The sequence below is a fragment of the Myxocyprinus asiaticus genome, chromosome 11 (assembly GCF_019703515.2).
Source record: "Myxocyprinus asiaticus isolate MX2 ecotype Aquarium Trade chromosome 11, UBuf_Myxa_2, whole genome shotgun sequence".
NCBI lineage: Eukaryota > Metazoa > Chordata > Actinopteri > Cypriniformes > Catostomidae > Myxocyprinus > Myxocyprinus asiaticus.
Window position 1 is genome coordinate 24,584,063 of NC_059354.1, and position 24,293 is coordinate 24,608,355.

Below are 24,293 nucleotides of genomic sequence, written 5' to 3' on the forward strand. Positions count from 1 at the left end.
ATACACAGCCAGGCACACACACATAATAGAGAGAGGAGGTCTCTTCGTTACACAAGTGGTTTGTTCTTTTAATGGGGTAATCAAATGCCATCCCAGCTATCACACAGGAATGTGGCCTGAACTCAGGGCCAACTTGCTGCATCAGCATTTCTGCATTAGATGCAAGTCATAAGCGTAATTAGGTTCACCCAAAAAAAACTCATTTAAGATTTATGCATTTCAAATAGATTTGCTATGGATAACATTCTAAGTGAACTCACATTGACTGATCCAATCACAATGGAGATTTACTTGTTTATAGACTACTGTAGATGTTATGAAATGCCAAATGTGATTGACATTAACAGGAAATGGTGAACCCTTTTCTGAAGTGTTTATTTTGAATAAACATTATCATTGTTTCTCAAAAAAGCATTTTGCTGTCTCAAACATATTTGCACAAGTTAACAAATTTTGCCCTAACTATTGTCCCTTTATATAGCTACACTATTTCAGAATCACTATATCCCCCTTCCCCATCAAAACTATCCTCCGTTATTATTTATTTTCGCACAAAAATGTTGCTCCATAAATATTCAATAAAAAGAACATTTATTTCAATATACTTTGTGACCAGATAAAGGGTGCCTTTAGCCCCATTGTACCCTACTTACTGTATTGGTCTCAGTACATTATGGATTGCTTCTAAGTAAATAACCAAATTATCCAGCCCTATACATTGACATTAACCTAGGCGTTTTGTGTAGAAGCAGTTCTCTTGTTATATCTTGACTCTTATCAATGGATTCAGATATTTAAGGTTATTTCTCATTTTCCAGTCAGATCTCCAAAGTACGTTTTCCATAACAAGTAACCCTGTAATCAGGGTTGGGAGGGTTACTTTTGTAATGTATTCCACTACAGATTACAGAATACATGCTGTAAAATGTAATTTGTAACATATTCCGTTAGATTACTCAAGGTCAGTAACGTATTCTAAATACTTCTTCAGCACTGGTAGATTTTTTCACTTGTTTTGACTATAAAAACTCTGCCAGTACAGTAAGACAAAATACACATGTTAAAAATACATTCTCTGAAAAACCTAAATATCTTATGTAGTGTTGTTTCTAAAACAAGATGAATCAAATTGTTCTTGTTTTAAGGATTTTTAGATATTTTTACAGGAAAACCATAAAAAAATTATTATCAAGAATACGATTTTTGCCCTAATATCAAAGGTCTTACTAGAAAAAAAGAAATTATGATCTAATGTGAATTTTCTTGATAAAAAAAAATATGATCGTGCCTGGTAACGTGCATGTAAAATGGCTAGAAATAGCATTTTAGCTTAGCGTAAAGCTGACAGTTTACACAAGGTTTATTTCTATTTCTTCTGCTCCAAACTTACTTCAAACTTACTTCTCTGTCTGCTCGTATGAATGTACGTTTTGAATGTAACTGTATTCTAATTACCAATGATTTAAATTGTATCTGTAGTGGAATACAGTTACTTATATTTTGTATTTTAAATACGTAATCCCGTTTTATGTATTCCGTTACTCCCCAACCCTGCCTGAAATGCATTGAAGGCATATTTTCCCATGGTATATTGCAAGCGGGAAATGATCTGTAAGCATCAGGTATTTGGACTGTGCCCATCAGAAGGAATGTTAATTAGTAGAGTCAATTTGGCAGCAGTCAGTGAAGAAGATTCTTTAATTCCAGGGTTCCAACCATGGATATGAATTTTTAAGGACATGACGGGAAAGTCACGGTAACTTGCGCAAGAACAATGGACCCAAAATGAATAGCGGCCCAAGTAAACAACCTCATCTTTCATCTTGAGGTCAGTTTTCAGAAAGTTGCTATGAAAACACTCTTTGAATAGGGAAGTTTGTCCAGGGAGAAATATTCATGCAGTAATTGTAAAATTCTCAGCAGTGTTAAAGGGAAAGTCGCCCCCCCCCCCCCCCCCCACACAAAAAAACTCCAACTCTCATCATTTACTCACCCTCATGCCATTCCAGATGTATATGACTTTCTGTCTTCTGCAGAACACAAATTAAGATTGTTAGCATAAAATCTCAGCTTTGTTTGTCCATACATTGCAAGTGAATGGTGGCCAGACTTTGAATCTCCAAAATTCACATAAAGGCAGCATGAAAGTAATCCATAAATCTCCAGTGGTTAAATCTAAGTCTTCAGAAGCAATGTGATAGGTGTGAGTTAGAAACAGATCCCTATTTAAATGCTTTTTACTAAAAATCTCAATTGTAATTTGTGTTCTACAGAAGAAAGAAAGTCATACACATATGGGATGGCATGAGAGTGAGTAAATGAAGAGAGAATTTTCATTTTTGGATGAACTATCCCTTTAATTAAACTGATGCAGATGTATATTAAAACATTAAAAAATGATCTTTTCCTCTAAAGGAACAGGGTTAAAACAAAGTAATCCCAAAGTGGGAGTAGCCTCTCTGGGTCAATGTGTGACATACACTGCCTGGACATGCTAGATCCCAGTTTAACATTAAACTTACATATTTAGGTGTGCTGTGGAGAAGGAATGTTGATGAGGCAGAGAGACAGAATGATATAAAAAGGATATAATAAAATGGGAGGGACACATAAGACATGATCACAATCTTTAGGATAAATGTGAGCATTTCTGAAATTGAGCAGACAATTTAAAACAAAATCATTTAATCCCTTCACGCTTTAACCAAAAGGATCTCATCATTTACAGAGAGAGAGAAAACAACAACAACAACAACAACAACAACACCAACAACAACATGTTTTATTCTACAATTTAAAATGTTTGCTAATATAAACACTACATTCAGATAGGTCAGGAACAAAAGTAACTGGTTACACTTTATTTTAATGTGTCCTTGGTACAGTGTAATTACACAAGTAATTACCGATTATTACTAATTAACAACATGTACTTACTATAGGTTTAGGGTAAGGGTTTGGTTTAGGGTTAGTTGCTTGTAATTACGCATAAACTGTTATTACTATAGCAAATATATGTAATATGTAACAAGGACACATTAAAATAAAGTGTTACCAAGCCATTTTCTTCAACAATACAAACAGGTTGAAACAGTAATGAAGAAATTATAGAGAAGTAAATAGGTTCTCTTTAAAGTTGTGACATTAATTTCCCTACAGTATATTAGGTGTTTAGCATGTGCCAAGTTCAGCCACTGGGTGGCAGATTTTTAGTCCTTATTTGTGGTCAGTTAAACAGAGTTCACTGACATGAAAGCTCTCCTGTTAATAAAAACTACAGAATACCACACTATAACAAAACATGCACATGAAAAATTCAATTTAATTTATCTTAAAATCCTTCATTATGAATAATAAAACATATTTTCTATAGAACAACAAAGCTTTAGGGTTTCTCTCAACTGAATTGTAACAATTTCAGACAAGAAGGCATCAAAATGTCCCACTTCTTGCAACACCTGTAGAAATGCAGATCTGCTAACTGTGTGTCATATTGATGAGATGATTGTCCTGCAACCACTACACTATGTGTCAGATATAAAACTCTTGTTCGTCTTCCTCTGTGCCCTCTTTGCTATAGTCATTTATTGTTGCAATGCCATTGCCATTCTGCTGTCCCTTGTCCTGCAACACATCTGGCTGTGACACATACATATTCTTTGGCTGGGGATTGTATACAATGCAAGGTTTGGACTTTTCAGAGACACTCTGTGTTCTAGGTGGTAAAGCAGTCTGTCTCATGGGGAAGGAGGCATTATTATTGGTCAGTTCAGCAAAGTCAGAGCCTCCATCAGCTGGAGGAGCAGACTTGGGCCGTGGAGGTGGGGCCTTTTGATGGGGCCTCATCTGTGGACGAGAGTAGCCCGAAACCACTGACAGGTCCACTGAGCTGCCACTGACGGTTTGTCCAGTGTCCACATCTGTCTCTTCGGCACCCACCAGTGCATCAACATTGACACGGAAAATTGGGGCAGCCATGGAGGAGAAGCAGCGTGGACGAAAACTTGAAGGGGAGGCACATGTTGAGGAGGAGTCGTCTGTAGGCAGAGAATAGAGGGACTGTGTGCGGTGGCCTGTCCATCCAGCCTGTAAGTGTTTCACATCCCTTTGGAGCCTCTCCGTGTGGCTTTCCTGATCACACAGTAGAGGCAGAGATGTCTTGGAGATCTGGGTCCGCGAACGTGATGAATTGCGGTGGTACCGTCGGTTCCGGTAGCAGGCGGGTCCGCGGCCGTAGGGTGGAGGAGGAGGAGCCTCAGGTGGAGGAAGAGAGGTGATCAGAGGATCATCAGGAGGAAGATAAGAGAACTTTGCAATGGTGTGTTTACGGTAATACCGTGAACCTTGAACCTGACAAATTTAGAATGAGAACAGAGTAGTCAGTAACCCACTCCAGTCACTTTGAGGGATTCAGTCAAGAAACCATCATCATCATCACACACACACACACACGCACACACATGTTGGTGCGGCTATCCTTATGAGGACTCCATAGACATAATGATTTTTATACTGTACAAACTATAGATTCTATCCCCTAACCCTAACCCTAAACCTAACCCTCACAAAAAACGTTCTGCATTTTTACATTTTCAATAAAACATCATTTAGTATGATTTTTAAGTGAATTAAATTATGGGGACACTAGAAATGTCCTCATAAACCATATTTATAGCATAATACCCTTGTAAGTACCAGTTTGTAACCTAAAAAAATTTCCTCGTAAACCACCCAAACCCGCCCCCACACACACACACAGACACACACACACACACACACACACACACAGGCTTGTTTCACTATATAAGTGAGGACATTTAAAAAATATTTGGCACTCACAAATATAGTGAAACCTGTACACACACAAACACACACACACTTGTGAAGCTATATTAGTAAGCACCTCTCATGGATGCAATAGGCCTCATTCATGAAACACGAGCAGAACTATTTTTTGTGTAAATCGTTCGTAAAACCGTTCTGATGTAAATTTTCATATTTTCAAAATGTGTAACCATGTGTAAATCGTGTGTAAGACATCCAAATATGTTGTGTTCTTTCAGACAAACTGCCATGACTACATGAAAAAAGTCATGAAAAAATTAACTAATAATTAAATGAGTGAAATTAACTTGCTTTTATTTAGAAATGTTTCTTTGCTGCTTGCATTTATTTTTTCAAAGTATAGTTTTTTCCCAACTCTGCTTATCGTTTTCCAGCAGAAGATCTTGACATGTTGTGAAAGCTTCAAAGGCACAGTTGACATTTGATATTCTTGAAAAAATAAAATAAATTATGCCCTCTAACTTGACTGGTTGGACATATATATATATATATATATATATATATATATATATATATATATATATATATATATACATGAACTCTATAATACAATAGGGGAACAGAAAAAGAAAAGCCCGGACAGTGTCGTCTAACTTGCAAATCTGTAACCTATATCTTACAGCATTTCGGTCAAAGACTTTCTTCAGGCATTCTATCAATTTCTTTAAAGATTTTTCCTGTTGCAAGGGAGGTAGGGTAAGATGGAGTAAGATGCCCCCTTAAGAACAATGGTCATTTACTTTTAAACTGTAACATATATAGGTAAACTTTTAGCATGTACAGGATGATGATGCATCATCCAACATATTATCAAGGGAAATAAATAGAAACTTTTGCTAATTTTGCTGTCAGAGCACAAAATAAAAAATTATGAAAATTGGCATCTTACCACAATACTGGAGCAAGAAGCCCATGGAAGTATGTAACAATAATCCCATAAGTTAATAATTATTAAATTGAGTAATAATGACACCATGCAGGGTGTGGCTGAGTGGTAAGCATGGACACCTTGGGGGGAATGATCTCAATCAAAAGGGAGAGAGATAAAGAGGAGGCAGAGCCACAGTTGGAGAGAGAAACGCACGGAGCTGTGTTTGTCGATGTTATTCGTACTGCTGAAAAGCAATGTGTTTAAGAGACTGCTGAAAAGCAAACATCTGTTTATTTATGTGGTGCTGAAAATCATATCATTATGTGTGACACTGAAAAGTGTATAGTGTTTGTAAAAATAAAGTGATGTCCATTGGATTGTTCACCTGGCTCCCGCTTCCTCCTTCAAAAAAAACCTTTAATATCCAACATAATAGAATGTCACAGATCACTATTTTTCAAAAACTGTTCAGATTTAACAAATCTCACAAATGTTGATATTCAGATGAAATATCAAGATTAAAAGGAGCACATACATTCAATAAAGGTGTTAACATTAGATTTAGTGCCATCTATGGTCAAGAGAAAAAGTTGGTGGGGGGTCATCTTACCTTGTGGGGCATCTTCTCCCAACTTACCCTATATCACTGTACATTCTTGGATTTACTTAAGAAGTTTTACCAATGACGCTGGTGATGCACTCAACTGAACCAGAGAAGGTTAATGGTGGAGGACACCCAAACTGAAAAATTTTATAGCCATTTTTACTGACCTTTTAAACTGTTTAATTCACAAAAGAACCTCTGATGACAAAAGGATGTGATGAATGTAAGTTCCTCTCTTACTTTTAGAATGAACATGCGAGTGTTTACTAAATCAATATTTTACGATATTAAAAGCTTCCAATTCTCATGTACTAGCAAGTCTGAAGCCAAATCTGGGGAATACGAAGCGTTCGTGAATCCGGCAGAAAGTTTTCCATTTTAATGCGTAAATTACTCCCAATTATTTCGTACAGTATATTTACGAAATTTTCATGAATGAGGCCCAATGGTTTTCATATTAAATTAATTATACATTTAGCTATAATACCATACCCCTAACCCTCCCAGAAATCTTTTGACATAATTATATTTCAAGCAAAACATGATCTGGCCAATTTTTGGAACCAAAGAATTTCCAAACTCTTGTGTTTGTATGTGTGGATCTGACAGACAAAGGCCGTGCCCTCAGTTCTAAGATATTCAACCAAACCTAGAGACAACCACACTAGTACACAGACTGAAAATGTGGATTAAGATAAGCAGGGAGGGGAACAAGACCCCCTGTTATCCTCTCTTGAAGACACAACACAGCTCAGACAATCTCTTGATGCAGACCTAGGGGAAATATAAAGATGACTAACAACATGAAGTCCTGTAATGGATGATTCTGCTGTTAGCTGTCATAATAGTTTGACCTTTGACAAAAATATCTTGGGAAAAGCAGCCATGTTCCTGCAACTCTTAAACAAAACACAATGTGGGAATGTGGCTTTGATGAGGTAACTGAATACCTGTGTGTGTGAAAGAGAGAGATATAGATAGAGGAAAATTTCTATTTAAACTTAGCAAGCTTTTTGGTTTGAGTGTGTGTGCATGAGTGTAACAAAGTTCCACTGTTTCCTCCTTCACAGCTCACTGCACATTCACTCTATCCCTCTACATCTCCGTCTATCATTTTCCTCCATGGCTCTTTATGTTGCTTTTCCATCCATCCATCTTTGTGCCTCTTTGTGCTCTTTTTTCTCCCTGTTCCACTCACACATTTCCCACCTTCTCAACATTCATGCAGTTCTTAATTTTGGACATTGTTCTATTACATTTTTTGGAAGGTTCTAAACATGAAACAGAGGTGGGGCAGTAGGTTGTAGTCCACTCCGCTTCAGGGAAGTGAGGGGGTCTTTGACTTGGTTCACACTGCACACAAATTAGAATTTATTTTCAAATCCGATCTTTAGAATTGGATACACCAAAATACTGGATTTCTGCTGCATGTCTGGACATATCTTATATCTGTCTGTACACTCTGTACAAGTTTTGCGGATTCATTTGAGAGATAATGGGTATTATGTGTGAAATCCTCACTGCCATTTGGCACCAGCAGGGGTATTTAATGATGAGGCTATACAGACAGAGGGCCAAACCCTGCTTTGATATCAGCTAGTCCAGGTCAGACAGAATGTAAATGTTTGTGTGTTAGTAAGGGTGGTTGTCTTTAGGTTTGTTTGAGTATCTTTACATAGTAAAGTATCAAGTCTTTCAACTGCACGCACAAACACAAGAGTTTGTATGGAGCTAGAACAAGGACTAAAGTATTTGAATCTGAAATTTGTTAATCTGAAGTCTAAACGTGAAATTGAACAAAACTGAAGATTTTTGTGGTGCTGTTTAAAAATGCTAATTTATAAATGCTTACAAATATTATGCCCTTACCCATGGGTGCCTGGAGGATTTAATCTGAGGGTACACACAGAGATCTGCCTAGAGGTCTGCACAGGCCTTAAAATGAAACCCAAACCCGACCTGAACCCAACACTCTACAGAAACCCTACCCAGCCCAAATGATACCGTCAGATATTAAGCCCGAACCCGAAATCACTTACTATCTAATTTCTTCTCCTAGTATAGCTGTATTTTATGTAAGCATATAGGCAACATTCTTATCAGTACTGAAACAGTAAACATACACAGTTTTTACAGGGCACGGCAGCCCCTCAGTACACTAGAGCAGAAGGGAAAAAAAGCATTGCCTTACCGTTTATTTGCTGAAACTTAACCTGGTGCAGAACAATCTGGAATAATATGAAACAATGCAGCAGTCCCCTCTATGCAGCCTGAACTTGTTCAGATTGCTGAATCTTTGTGACAACTACGCTAAAAACAATCTAGTCGCAGTGCAAAGAATGAAACAGAGCGCAGGTGTCTCAACATGCGTTTTTGAAAATGTGAAGTATTTTTAACTTGACACGGTGTTTAAAATGTGCCGGTCCTGCACGATACGCTTAAGAAAAAGTGAGACGCGGTGCAAATGTCAAAGACATACGTTCAGCAAGTGTTTAAACAATGGGAAAACAGAACTATGAAGGTATTTTTGGAGCAAAACAACTGAGCGCCTGTGACAGTGGAATTTGTAGTTGTAGAGATTAGCCACACATGTGTATCAGTAAATTTGAAGTCACAGAGAAAAATGTTTTAAGAGTTGCAAACTTGTAGATTTTTTTCTCTCTCCCACAAACACAACACAACAGTTACACCTTCTCAAATTCTTCATTGCAGGTGCACAAATCCTATTCTATGAATCACAAATTAAGAAACTCATACGCTCACATTTTTGCTACAGTTGCTGCAGTGAATATGGTGCGAAACACATTCACACACCCGCATCAAAAAATGTGAAGTCACAGACAAATTTTGCTCATCTGCAAATCAGTATGTGAATACATCCAATGAGAGTTGCACACTTGTAGAATATTTTCTCACAAATAATCTTTTTTTCTTGGATATTTTTCTAGTACAAACATAAGTACATAACTACAACTGCTTGAATCTGCTGCTACGAGTCTCAAACACTGTTTTTCGATTGCAAATGGCAAGTTTCGTGCTCTCTCCCTTTTACACCACATATCTATGTAAAATATGGAGCAAAAGTGATTTGTGCATCTGTAGAGGCAGTGTTCAGAGATCAGAGAATTTTGGCCAATCAGAAGAGCTAGTTTTGGCGCCTATCCATTGGCGGAACTTTGCGACCGAACGAGTAGAAAAAAACAAACTTCCATGAGCATCTTCCTGAGCTGGCAGTGGCAAATACCAATAAAGGTATGTTTTTTCTTTCTTTTTCTGAAATCACTCACCGTTATACATTTGTTTATAGTTTAAATATGCGCTCTGTTCAGCTACATTGGTAATCAGTGTTTCTTAGTTAGGTTAGCCTTTCTTGTTCCACGAAAGGTAAGCTAACGCTAGACTAGCTGCACTGTAAAATTTGCTATTCAATTGTTTAAAATTAAATGATACCCTCATATTAAACGATTTATTCCTTATATTCTCTTCTGCTTTACCTTCTAGAAAAATGACAGAACAGGGTGGGTCTTCGCAGGTGAGTATCATATCATAAGTATGCACCTAATGTAAGATTACCCTTATGAGAATTTACCATGGTCAGAAAACCATGGGTACCATGTTTTTTTTTCTTTTTGTTTGTTTTTGGTGGATAGTAATTTTTATAGGAATACAATTGTAAAGGGATGTCAGAGTTTGCACTATAGTAGGCAATTTGCCCAATAATTATTACTCCCATAGGGAAGCAGTCCTGAAATTGGAAGCTGCAGTGAGTCACAGAGCAGGTTAATTAACATTTTTAAACATATGTGTAAGGTGGATCACACATGGACTATAATAATTTATCAGTTTTGCATAAAACAAACCTGAAATTAAAATACCCGAATTCTATTTGTTATAGTCATGGCACAGAGAAACAATGATGAATATGACCTAACATTATCGCTCACTCACTAAACTCTAGCTTAGTTTTGTGAGGAAGCACCTGTTTCCAAGTGATTAAGCCTCTGTTGCAGGTCAGCAGACATGATTTAGTGGGATACTGCAGGGCACATGGGAGTGAGATAACTTACTATTCTTAGACTATGTAAATATTGATTTTGTATTATATGGAACACCTATTTGCAGTGACGTTGGATAAAAAACATACTTTAAATCGCATATAGGCTTTATAAAATGTTAATTACCCTGCTCTGTGACTCTGCAGCTTCCAATTTCAGGACTGCTTCCTTATGGGAGTAATAATTACTGGGCAAATTGCCTACTGTAGTGCCAACTCTGATATCCCTTTACTTTACTATGGTATTCCTATAAAATAGGAATTGGATTTTTATTAAAAATATATATATATATATAAACTATCCACTAAAAAACAAACAAACAAAAAACAACAAAAAAACATGGTACCCATGGTTTTCTGACCATGGTAAATTCTCATAAGGGTAATTATACATTAGGTGCATACTTATGATATGATACTCACCTGCGAAGACCCACCCTGTTCTGTCATTTTTCTAGAAGGTAAAGCAGAAGAGAATATAAGGAATAAATCGTTTAATATGAGGGTATCATTTAATATGAAACAACTGAATAGCAAACTTTACAGTGCAGCTAGTCTAGCGTTAGCTTACCTATCGTGAAACAAGAAAGGCTAACCTAACTAAGAAACACTGATTACCAATGTAGCTGACCAGAGCGCATATTTAAACTATAAACAAATGTATAACGGTGAGTGATTTCAGAAGAAGAAAGAAAAAACATACCTTTATTGGTATTTGCCACTGCCAGCTCGGGAAGATGCTCATTGAAGTTTTTTTTCCTACTCGTTCGGTCGCAAAGTTCCGCCAACGGATAGGCACCAAAATTAACTCTTCTGATTGGCCAATATTCTCTGATCTCTGAACAGTGACCGCCACTGCCTCTAATGCACAAAACACTTTTGCTCCATATTTTCATAGATATGTTAGGGTGACCATACGTCCTCTTTTTCCCAGACATGTCCTCTTTTTTGGACCTTAAAAAAGCATCCGGCCGGGATTTCTAAATTTGCGAAAATGTCCGGGATTCGGCTTTAGTCGCATTATGATGTGCATCTGGTCTAATACTTCATTGTGTGCGCGCGCATATTTGCATTCCTTTAACCCCTCTTTGTAAGTCCCGCCTTCTCGCACACCAACTGGTCGATTATAAGAGTCTTGCAGCAACTATTGGCCAAATTCCTGCCTGTCAATCTCTCTGCGAACGCGCCAAGCTCTGTTGTGTTCGGCATCAAACAGTTGCTTGACAGTAGCAGTAAATGACAACTGAGTGGAAACAATGCCCAAACTAAAGTGCAACTTTACAGAAGATTTGCACAAAAAATTCCCATGCTTCCATCTAGGTTGAGATCCATGGGAAGCAGCATGTATGACATGTAAAGCTGGCACTTATGTGTCAGTTGCTAATAAAGGTGCTAGTGATTTAGAAGCACACATTAGCTCTGCAAAGCATAAAGGGTCAGCAAAAGGTGAAAGTTCATCAGGTAAATTAACGGACTACTTTTTGCGACCAGGTAAAATTGTTTTCCATGGCCATTCAAAATAATAGTAGTAGTAAATGAAGGTACACTCATGGCATCAAATATTTTATTTTAGTACATGGACATTCAAAAGAATGTTGGAAATGTTTATTTATTTATATATATTTATGTTATGCTAATAGAGTGTCTTTTTCACTGTATTAAAGTTTGCATCCATAGTTTTGAACCCCATTATTCCACCCCACCCGGCGAAAAAAAAAGGTGTCCTCTTTTTGGAAAACCAGAATATGGTCACCCTAAGATATGTGGTGCAAAAGGGAGAGTGCGCGAAAAACAGTGTTTGAGACTCGTAGCAGCAGATTCAAGCAGTTGTAGTTATGTACTTATGTTTGTGCTAGAAAAATATCCAAGAAATTTTTTTTTTGTGATAAAATATTCTACAAGTGTGCAACTCTCATTGGATGAATTCACATACTGATTTGCAGATGAGCAAAATTTGTCTGTGACTTCACATTTTTTGATGCGGGTGTGTGAATGTGTTTCGCACCATATTCACTGCAGCAACTGTAGCAAAAATGTGAGCGTATGAGTTTCTTAATTTGTGATTTGTAGAATAGGATTTGTGCACCTGCAATGAAGAATTTGAGAAGGTGTAACTGTTGTGTTGTGTTTGTGTGAGAGAGAAAAAAATCTACAAGTTTGCAACTCTTAAAACATTTTTCTCTGTGACTTCAAATTTACTGATACACATGTGTGGCTAATCTCTACAACTACAAATTCCACTGTCACAGAGTGCGTTGTTTTGCTCCAAAAATACCTTCATACAGAACAGACATGCGCAGAAACACATTCGCTGTGAACGGCCCCTAACTCGTCCATTCGCGCGTGTCTGTGAGTGAGAGCGCGTGCGCGAAACAAGATCGGTAGGCCTGTTTATTTTTTCATTAATTACAAATCTGAACCCGGGTTGCAGACCTCTAAATCTGCCTAATAAACCTTATATCTAGGGGGGGCATGCTCCCCCGTGAGATATTTTTTTTGTTGCAAAAAAACAGCACCAAAGCGTTCAATTCTGGTGACTTTGAGATAAGCATTTATTTATTTTCTCGAGTATGAGTAACATTCATGTAACTACTGACTAAAGCATTTCTTCCAGTAACCGTTCAGACAAATGCGTTTTTAAAAAAGCAAAATGCACCACAACGAATAGAGCAGAACGCAGGTGTCTCGAGGCACGTTTTTATCAGTTGAAGAAGTTTTTTTTTAACTTGACGCAGCATTTAACACGGCAGTGCTCCCATGAAAGATGCTAAAAACACAGTGAAATGTGACGCAGTTGTCAAAAGACATCATCTAGCGAATGTTTACATGGAAAACTATTGAAAAACAGCGCGAGCTGACGCCAAAACATGTTCAGTTTGAACAGCCCTTGTTCACATGACACAGCACTAGCTGAAGTTTCCCAAAGTTACCTCTCAAAAAGACAGCCTTTTGTTTCAGTTGACTGTAGGTAAATTTACACTGTATCCAGCGCTGTATTCGTAAATATCCCGATACTGTTTTACTGTGTGAGAAACTGCTCCAAATGATTCAGTGAAAGAGCGCTCTGAACGAACTGGACTGAATCACGAATCGATTCAGACCATTTTGCAAGCCTGTTTGGCCAATTTACTGAAAAGAACCGACTCAAAAGAATTATTCATTTGCAAATTGGGCTTCACTATTTCTTTTAAAAAGCCAATAGAAATACGGGACACATTTCATGATTAATGAAATATTCTGAGAGTAAATATTTCTGTGTGTATGCAGGCGCCACTGCCCTTACCCAAACCCCTTATCTAAACCTAAGATCAGTAGAGTGTGTAAACATGACAGGAAGCTGTTATGTGTGACAGAAGCAAGTAATTGTCGCGTATTAGATGAAAACGATGTTCAACGACATCACTGGCTGTAGTGAAGGTCGTACGAATTCATACGAGTGCAGTCCTACAATATTATACGAATTAGCCAAATTTAGAAAAGTTGTACAAATCCGTACGATTTCGCTGTGAGAATGTGTTGGAAATTCAGATTGTAAACAAACTAGGTCAAAAGTCAAGCAAAGTTTGGTTATTTACTTGAGCCACCCAGTGGTCAGCGCGGCGGTGACCAAACAGACCCATGCGGCGAGAGCCAAATTTACTTTGGAGTAAAAATTTTGTATACGTTCCTGCAATCATACATTTCTGCTACATAGATGCGAAAACATTTTCCCTGCTGAACACAGTTTTATAGACAGTGTGAAGTAATTCTTGTTCCTTTCTTTCTGCAGATTTACATTGCCAGATTATGTTGTAACACAAGTTTGTAAATGTTAACTTTAGTAAATGTAATAGTTAACATGAACTACTTAGTACAATGGACAAAACTTTTGCACCATTTATTAATCTTGGCCAATGTTTATTTCTTAATACATACGCTGACCACTGGGTGGCACAAATAAATAACCCAGCTTTCCTTGACCTTTGGCCTAGTTTGTTAATGATCTGAGTTCTTGAGATTTGAATGTGAGAGATTTGTATTTGGAGTTCTGAATTTCCTCTCATTCTGAAAATTCGAACCTCTAATTCTATAAATCTAATAATAGAGCTAATTCCACCTCTAAAAAAATTCAGCTGTTTTAAATATAAATAAAAATATAATATGGCACACAAATCTTAAGTTTTGTTAAATGCCACATGTCTAGAATTCAAATTAACAAATTTCAGATTCAAATTCTTTTGTCTTTGTTCTAGCTCCATAAATTTGGAGGTGTCTGGATCTCATTTGGATCTGCCTGGATGCAAACTTTCAATAACAATTTGTAGCTTTAAAATAGTTGCATGATCATGATGTATCTTCTATTTATTTACATATGTAGCCAAGTGGAGAAATTTCATGTAATTTAACTCTAGTCATAAATTGGAGGTGGCCCCTTTAAGAGTTTTGCAACACTCTCTCATGTTAGAGACTTGAGAAGATATGTTGCGTAAGAGAGTTCCCGGTTTTTTAATCGGTTGAGAATTCTTTGGGTAAATATAAAATTTTACACAAAATGCTCATACATTGCATTAAATATGTTTTCAGAAGAGTCATTTGTTAAAACTGAGTGTTTGTTATGGATAATTTTTGAAGGATGCATATGGATTGCATGTGTGGAGTTTGACCATGTTTGCTGCACATGCAAGAACTGGGTATGTAAATTTAGAGTGAATCATATCTAATTTATTTCCAATTAAGTGAACATGTGTAATGAGAATTCTATTGTTTTAAATATACACACTGTAATGCATGTCCTTAAAGCCTGTTTAAAAATGCATAAAATGCTTTGAGTGATTTAAGCATGTGTTAAATGCATAAAATGCTTTGAGTGATTTAAGCATGTGTTAAATGCATAAAATGCTGTGAATGATATAAGCATGTGTTAAGTATGTTGAAATATATGGTTAAGATAATGCCCTGTTTGTATTTTATATTTGACATTAGCCTCTACCGTATTTTGTTGAACCATATTTCATTACTTTTTATATATGGCCCCAACGACCGCTGTTTTTTTTTTTTTTTTTTTTTTTTTTTTTTCTAAACAGCATAAAATCAGAATGAAACCCCAAAAGATATTTTTGGATTCTGTGTGGATTATTTTCAACCTGCTGACTACACATATTATGTTCTCCTGTATGCATGTATGTCATTGAGATTATAAAACAAAACACGTTATTTGCTTACTGACTTTTACACACACACACACACACACACACACACACACACACACACACACACACACACACATGTTGGTGCAGCTATCATTATGAGGACTCTCCACAGACATAATGATTTTTATACTGTACAAACTATAGATTCTATCCCCTAACCCTACCCCTACCCCTAAACCTAACCCTCACAAAAAACGTTCTGCATTTTTACATTTTCAATAAAATATCGTTTAGTATGTTTTCTTTAAGTGATTTGAATTATGAGGACACTAGAAATGTCCTCATAAACTACATTTATAGGATAATACCCTTGTAATTACCAGTTTGTAACCTAAAAAAAAAGTCCTTGTAAACCACTTAAACCTGCCAACATATACACACACACACACACACACACACACACACTAGCATGATGTCTTACCTGTAGCAATATTTTGTTCCCATCATAATCGCTTGTTTGCCAGCGCACATCACTGATGGGTGTGCAGGGGTGTGGCAGCAGTGGCACAAGTTCAGCAAAGTCCCTCACTCTAATCTCCATCACAGCATTTTCAGTAGGGGTGGGGCTCTGGCCACAGGGCATTCGCTTGAATGACAGCTGAATTTCTGTGTCAGGGCTGGAGTAGACCACACAGAAGCAAAAATCGTCTTTCTTCTGGGCCAGCCTTCGGCGCAGGAGCAGCCTGTACAGACGCACCTGCTCGGTATAGCTCTCGTAGCGACAGTAGACCGTAAAGCGCACAATCTCTTTGCCATAGTGCACCTGGCGAAGCGCCCAGAGTGGTGTGCCTGGTGCCAATGTAACAAAGTCCTGGCTGGCTGGAGAAAGGGGTAACAGCCCTCGTCCATTCACCCGCTCTGTGTGGTGGTATCGCCATGGAGGGCATCTCATCTGACTGTGGAGACGTTCGAGACTCTCCTCGCCTCCATACTCATCTTGCAGAAAGAGGATGACAGCAAGGGCTGGCTGTCGTGGTGGGGGATTGGTGGAGGGTTGCAGGCGGACTTTAGACCTTCGGGATAGGCCAGCTGAGCGTTCGGACACCCTGAAGAGGGCGAGATCAGGATGGAGCCAAGAGAGGACCTGATCAGCAGCTTGCTGGAGGGCTCTGGCCTGACCTGGGTCAGTGATGATGTGGATAGAAACTAGAAAGGGGTCTTGTAGGTCCCCCATGGACAAATCACCTAGAAAGACATGAGGTCAAGAAGATAAAAGGAAGAGAAACAGGGAGAAGATAATTCAAACCCATATCTAACTGTACTTTTTTTATATATAAATATATATATATATATATATAATTTATACTTTAAATGTGCACCTATAGTCAAGCTACAGTGGGTTTTTGCATGGTCTAGATTTCATTCGTGAGTTTAATATTTGAAGGAAGGATGTCAGTTGAAAAAGATGATTATTATTATTCAGACTAAAATCGAACTCTTAATGTGCTGTAGAATGGCCGTAAATGGCAACTCTTAAAATGCAGTAGTCACTGTATTTTGTTTCTTTTTTGTAATGTAGGAGAGAAATGACAATAAACATACTTTTACTTTGTTAAAAGTACTCCAAGAAATGAAAAAAATGGATGGGTTCTCGAGACTGAATGAAATCTTTTCATCATGAGCTCTCTTGTTCTGTAATAAGGCTGTATAGTGAACACCGCAGCCTCATTAGTTGCATTAGTGGATGTTAGTAGCCCCTCGAGAAATACTTTGGCTCCCTGTAGGACTTCTAAATAAGGTTTGCCCTTCAACTGAACCTTTGACCAGACAAAGCCCCTGAGTTCACACACACACACACACACACACACACACACACACACACACACACACACACACAAACACACACGTTGGTGCAGCTATCCTTATGAGGACTCTCCATAGACATACTGATTTTTATACTGTACAAACTACAGATTCTATCCCCTAACCCTAAACCTCACAAAAAACTTTCTGCATTTTTACATAAATAAAATAAAAAATAATAAACATAGTTTAGTATGTTTTTTTAAGTGATTTGAATTATGGGGACACTAGAAACGTCCTCATAAACCACATTTATAGCATAATACCCTTGTAATTACCAGTTTGTAACCTAAAAAAACTGTCCTCGTAAACCACCCAAACCCGCCCGCCCACACACACACAGACACACACACACACACACACACACACACACACACACACACAGTACATAAAAATGCTGTGTTAGCAACCTGATAATGGCATATGTGACGTATTATGATTGCAGAATAAGACTGAACCACACTGTTCATGAACAGGATTTAAAGAAAGGTTGCCCAGGAAATGTTCGTATGATGTGTGAAATACACATTTTGAGAAGTCTTGGGTAACGAAAACTCTATTAAACTCTATTACTGATGAAGTAGTCTATTTACTTTGTGAAAGCACAGATGACATCACCAGCAACAACAGCAGAAATCTTTATTTGTTATAACAGTATTAGAACACAATTATTTTGGGGCTACTCTCACAAACCCAGTGTCACAAATTCCCCAGTAAATAGCAGAAAGTGGCAGTACATGGACAGCTGCCTCTTTCTTTTTCTTTACTCTTTTTTTTTGGTTGCATGACATTCCTGACTCAGGGGACTCGTCCCACTTTGTTTGTAGTTTAAGGTTGGGGTCACCCAAGGTCAAGGGAATGCTATGCTCTTACACACAAAAACACACTCACGCAAGCAAACACACCTCTCTAGTTGCACTGCACTCTTGCAGGTGTAACTGACGCACATCTGAGTGCTATTACCATAAAACACAGAGAATATTATCTATTTTATGATTTCTATGCATCCACAAATAAGTGGGGTCCAAATGCTTCCATTTTGGGTTCTTTTCTAATTTAGTTTTTCCCAGTTGCTAAGACACATTTCATAAAACATTTCACCATTTACTCGAAACTATAAGCACAATCTCAAAACTCACACACTAGTTTGTACAAACCTCAAACTTCAAAACTATCAAAATCAAACATTTCACTCAAAAACATATTATCTTCTGTCAAAATTAAATTAATTTTCAGAATTTCTCAGTATTTGGTATGCCTCAATTTGGCTTTCATGACAGCATGCACTCAAGCTGGCATGAACTCCACATGTTTGTGCAAAACCTGATGATCCATGTTATCCCAGCATGATTTGAGAATGTTCCAAAGAGCATCCTGTCTGCTTCAATGGAAGCAAGTAAATCGGACTTTCTGTACAAAAGAGTTAATATGGTTTAGGGCTGGGTATCGCCAGCCACCTCATGATACGATACGTATTGCGATACACGTCACGATTCGATATATATCACGATACATCACGATATCATGATCAAATTTTGATTTCACTTTTAATTTAAATTAATTTGGGTATATTTCAGTTATAATGTCTATTTTGCTCACATACAGTATAAAATAAATCTTTCAGCTAATGCTGTTATTCATTATACAGGGGACCATCTAACTTGTTAAATTACAGACATATACATTTTACAAATTTTATTTGATCATTAGTTTTTCATAACTTTGGTGACATTTTAGTTTTTTTTTTAATATAGTTCATGTTTTACATCAATAAATTTGATGTATTGAAATTATAATATATGATATTGCCAGTAGTGTAGTCTAGGGCATACGCAGGCATACGCCGTATGCCCACCTATCTTTCTTAGGATTTTGCGTATGCCCACCTGAAATAAGTGATGATATGTATGGCCGCCAGAACAATGAGTAGGCTTTTGACCCAGAACATTTTCAATCAACTAACGTGATGCCGCAGCACCATTTAGTGAACTGTGTTTTTTATTTTATTTTTAAAAGTGTACAGAGATTCTCACTAAACGCGCACAGAGCTGCGGGAGCGCAACTGATGGCACAGGCAAGACAGATAGTCTGACTAAGCTGATTCACCAATCAGAACATTAATTTCAGACGCGATTGGATATTTGCTAACCAATAATATTTTCCGTTTTAGTAAGGGGCGGGACATTTCCAGCATTTGATGCACAAGCATCCGTGGTGTAATCATAATTTTCACTGTAAATTTATTTCCCTGCTAAACGTAAATATATATATATACATTTAAATGTAACTTATGCAATTCAGCTTTGTGAAAATACTGCATCTTATTGCATCCCTGCTAGTTTTTGATGCTCTTATTTTTTTTTAATTTTACTGCTGTCGGTGGTGCCTTTTTCTCGTGATATCAAATAATTTCAATTTATATTTCTAAGTAGGAAAATGTCACAGAGTTCTTAATGGGCAAGGAGAAGGCAGGAACCGGCAGAACAATCAAAATAACTTTAATGATATAAAAGAACTTAAAGAAACATAAACGCACAAACACACAGTGGCCATGTGTGTCTCTCTCTCTCTCGAACTAGCGCCCCAGCTCGTCTTTATCCCCCTCCTGGCTGATTAGGACAATTCAATGCCGAACGTGCATCCTCATGGCCCGACCACACCCTCCTCCTCATCACACTCCTCCACCGCCCGATTCAGGCCGGGGAAACCTCCAGCATGACGGCGGGAACCGGCTGAGCAGTCATCGAAACTTTTAATGTCATAAATCAACTTAAATCTACTTAAACACACACAGACACATACACAGTGGTCACGTGTGTCTCTCTCTCTCTTGAACTGGTGCCCCCGGCTTGTCTTTATCCCCCTCCCGGCTGATTAGGACAATTCAGTGTTGAGCGTGCGTCCTCACAGCCAGGCCACTCCCTCCTCCTTTTCACAGAAAACTATTTCACTGTGCAGCTTTCAGTGAGTAAAGAAATACATTCAATAAAAACAGACTGCTGTGTCTCCACTTTATGATGTCATTTTAGAGTAAGAAAAAAGGCAGGAAAAACACTTAGTGACAGAATCACTATAGATTACAATCAGCATTTGTAATGATATGCAGCTGAGTGCGATAAAAAAACTTGAAGCCATTAACTCAGCAAGGAGTCCAGGCGGTCAAGATATTACCCATCTCCCACTGACAGAGGCTAATGCATGCTTTGTCTCCCTCTGCCTGTCCAACGATTATGTTAATGAAGCTCACAACTGACAAATCACTGGAAAAATTGGCTAGTGTTATGCCGGTTTAAGGAATGGTTTCACATGCTGTCCTAATCCCAACCCAAATATTCATTACGTATTCAATGGACTGGGATGGAAAGTACTGCAGTTGAACCTTGCTGCTGACCCAGAACTCTTCTGCTTTTAAGAACGTAGCTATGCAGAAGTATATAAATATCTGTCAGTATATTCCTTCTGTGTCAAAGAATGTTGAATGTCATGAATTGCACTCTTTCATCAAATTAAAAGAATAAAAATGCAGTCTTTACATACAGTATGTGAAAACAGTTAAAACAAGGTATGAACAGTGGAACACAGCCCAAGGCAGCTAATGCTATTTCAAACATGATATTCCTCTTCAACCCCTCCATTTATCCCCCTCTCTTCCTCTATCTCTCATATGGTCTCATTCTGATTTCTTCATTTTCTGTCCCTGAGTCCAAATTGAACCACTTTTCTTCCTTCTTCAGTAAATTATACACAGTATATTATGTGGTGTCCTTGATGGACACTAAGTATTAGTGTGTGTGTGTGTGTGTGTGTGTGAGAGAGAGAGAGAGAGAGTGTGTCTAAACGCAAGTGGGTGAGTGTGTGTAAGTGCTTCCTGCTCTGTCACTGGAAGGAGTGTGTTTCCTGCTGCCCAGATTAATGGGCTAATATTGGACATTAATCCCCCCATAGGGAAACAAACTAGGGCTGACACAGCCATGGGGAAAGGTCAACCACACACACTCACACACACAACAAGCAGAGGTGTTAGATCTCTCAAAGCATTTCAAGCAGTGATTCTGAGAACAACCTAATCTCATCGTCATGGCAACAATCTATCAAGTCATTTTACAGTCAAGACGGAAATCTTCCACTTCAAATCTAGCAGAAAGACAATTTAAAGCAGTGATTCTTATACAGACTTTACATTGCACATCAAGTGGCAATCCAAAACATACCAATATTGTTTAGGCAGATGCTATTTGGACCCTTACATCTGCCTTATTTGGCTAGCTTCTGTTAATTCAAAGATGAATTTGTGCAAAATACTATAGAGCTTGATTGGATGTCAACAACTAAAGATACTGTATGAGAAGCATTTCTCCTCCCATTTACGACCCGTCAGTTGAGAACTACTGATTTAAAGACCATCAGTCAGATTCAGCGAATTTGTATGTGTATGGGTGTGTTTGTGTTTTATTAATTTTGAATTGCATAAAAGGGATGTGTAAAAACAAATTACATGTACTTACTGCTTGCTGATGACATAAGACTGTAGTCAGACCTGAGAAGAGAGTGAATAACAGAAAAGGACACAGAGAAACAGAGAGAGACTTTTGTTAGAGACTGTAAGAGTGATTTAGAGCTTTAGGATCCCAAGGTTTCAAAGGAAGGTCCTACATCTGGATAAACAATCCTGGGTGTCATGGTATAGTGTGTGTTTGTGTAGTAGCCTCTCTGGTGTACACACACACACATACACACGCAGGTTATGATAAAAGATTTAGTCTTTAGCTGCTCTGTCATGGAAATGTTCTATTCTCTTGACTCAGTGGTTGCTGAGGACAGTCAAAAAACAAGCAAACAATTAAACTAATCTTTAATGTACCCATATTTATCATACTTTATGTACATGTGCCATACAGAGTGGCCTTCCATTGTACATATATTTTTTTATTTTATCGCTCTCTGGACAATCTTTTTTTCTCTTTTCTTTCCTTTCCTTTCCTCTCTCTCTCTCTCTCTCTCTCTCTCTCTCTCTCTCTCTCTCTCTTGCTTTCTCTCTTTTTCTTGTTTCTCTGATAATGAGATCAGGGCAACAAAATATCAAATGCTTTCTAAGCACAAGGAAATTCCATGTAGTTCCATGTAGTTTTAATATAATGATTTAATACTAAGTGTTTTACATTTGTGAATGCAAATGGAGCTGCACAGAGCTTTACAGAATGGTGTGATTTGGACGAATTTAGGTGACTGATGATGAATTTCTGCATGATTCTTCTTTGGAATGAGATGAACACTGATGGCACACTAAATATCTACACTCACAAAAGCACAATGAACTCTTGAGCATCATTAGAGAGATGTTTATAACAGCTCGTCCTTTTTGAATCTACTGCCATCCAGCATGTTTACAGTTACAGTTGTTAAATGTGATGTGTGTCATGACGGCACCACTAGCCTCACCAAATGTATTTGTAAAAATACTGACTGTTTCAAACAAATTTAAAAAAACACTCCCTGGCTTCCATTGGTCGGAAAAACAGATTGTACCCACTTTAAACCAAGAGATTGGGTTCAGACCCACTAAGTGTGATCAATCACCATTATACACTTAAACCCCAAGTTATTCCTGTAATAAGTAAATGAGCTTTGGATAAAAGCATCAGCTAATTGCCAAATGAGTAAGGGTTCCACAGGAGAGGGAATCTCTAGGAGTGCTCTGAGGCCATTTTCATCATTTCAGTGTAAAATCTGAGCTACAGAGAGTTGGTCAAAACATGGTTTCTTAAGCGAATTATATACCAACTGTAGACCTACCTACAAATACATCAGTCACATGTTTCGCAAAAGGGAGGATTCAAGCAGTGTGCCATGTCTACTGTCTGTCTGTCCTACTAAACACAATACCTACATTCATTCTTACTAAGACAGCCACTATGAAGTGACGTACCTAAAAAATACCATGGACGCATCTTTTCTTATTTTCCACAAAGATCACACATGACTTTGAAAGAAAAAAATATATATATATATATATATAGAGAGAGAGAGAGAGAGAGAGAGAGAGAGAGAGAGAGAGATACTTTTTTTTTTTTTTGCATATAGACAGCTGATGTCACTTTTAGGTGATTAAAATATTGGCTATTTCTAAACTCTCTTGTGATAAAAGAAGAGTGTACTAGCTCAAGTTTTTTTTAAATTAAGAAATTCATTGCCTTTCCGTCTAGGCTGCTTTCCACAGACATTGTGATCAGTAAATCTCTGCGCCAGATGTCTTGGGTGTTAATTCCAAGCAACAGATGGTAAATAAGAAATAGACCACAAGAGGTAGATGCGAAATGAAAATGTTCAAATTAGCGCCCTTTTAATATTCTCATTAACGTTACCTAAGTAATATAAATCTTCGTCTACAAATGAAAAGGCTTGACTCACACTTGAAACGAATACGATTCTTATAAGCGCGTTGATGTTTACCTTATTAGTGTATAACCTAAATATTGTATTATGATTACACTCTCTATCCTGATTATTTATGTTTCACTTGTTCTTTTAATTGTCTTAGCAAATATAGCTCCTTTATCATCACTCACCCTCCTGTCTCCGCTCCCGAATCAGCGCACTCGTCTTCCGCTGAATTTTCCATCTCTGGTGAAAGTGACAGCAGCTTCACATGCCTTCCGTTTTCTTCTTATGCACTATATACTTAGAAACGAATGAATTTGAGCAACTTTTCAGGCTGGAGGAGGTTCGGCGACAGACACAGCTATTAGTGACAGGACACGCCAGATTCTGACTCGGATCCGTTTCACGTAAGCTCGTGCGTCACCGCAGCCCATTCAGTTCAATAGAGATGCGTTTACCGCTCCCAGGTGGCACAGTACTGTTAAAGCGCGCATTCACGCACTGTCTGAGACCATAGACAGACGTAATACGCTCTGTGTGGAATGTGGC

At 37.8% G+C, this 24,293-nt stretch overlaps 1 protein-coding gene across 1 annotated transcript; it reads right to left on the minus strand.

Annotated features, from left to right (window-relative positions):
- Window positions 1–2,698: 2,698 nt before the first annotated feature.
- LOC127448140 (protein FAM124A-like) lies at window positions 2,699–24,122 on the minus strand. The gene is made up of 4 exons (XM_051710460.1): window positions 23,933–24,122; window positions 21,872–21,903; window positions 15,985–16,748; window positions 2,699–4,350 (listed from the first exon to the last, which is right to left on the minus strand). The coding sequence occupies exons 1-4, from the start codon at window positions 23,983–23,985 to the stop codon at window positions 3,532–3,534; spliced, it is 1,668 nt and encodes a 555-aa protein (XP_051566420.1). The 5' UTR covers window positions 23,986–24,122; the 3' UTR covers window positions 2,699–3,531.
- Between the last annotated feature and the right edge of the window lie 171 nt (window positions 24,123–24,293).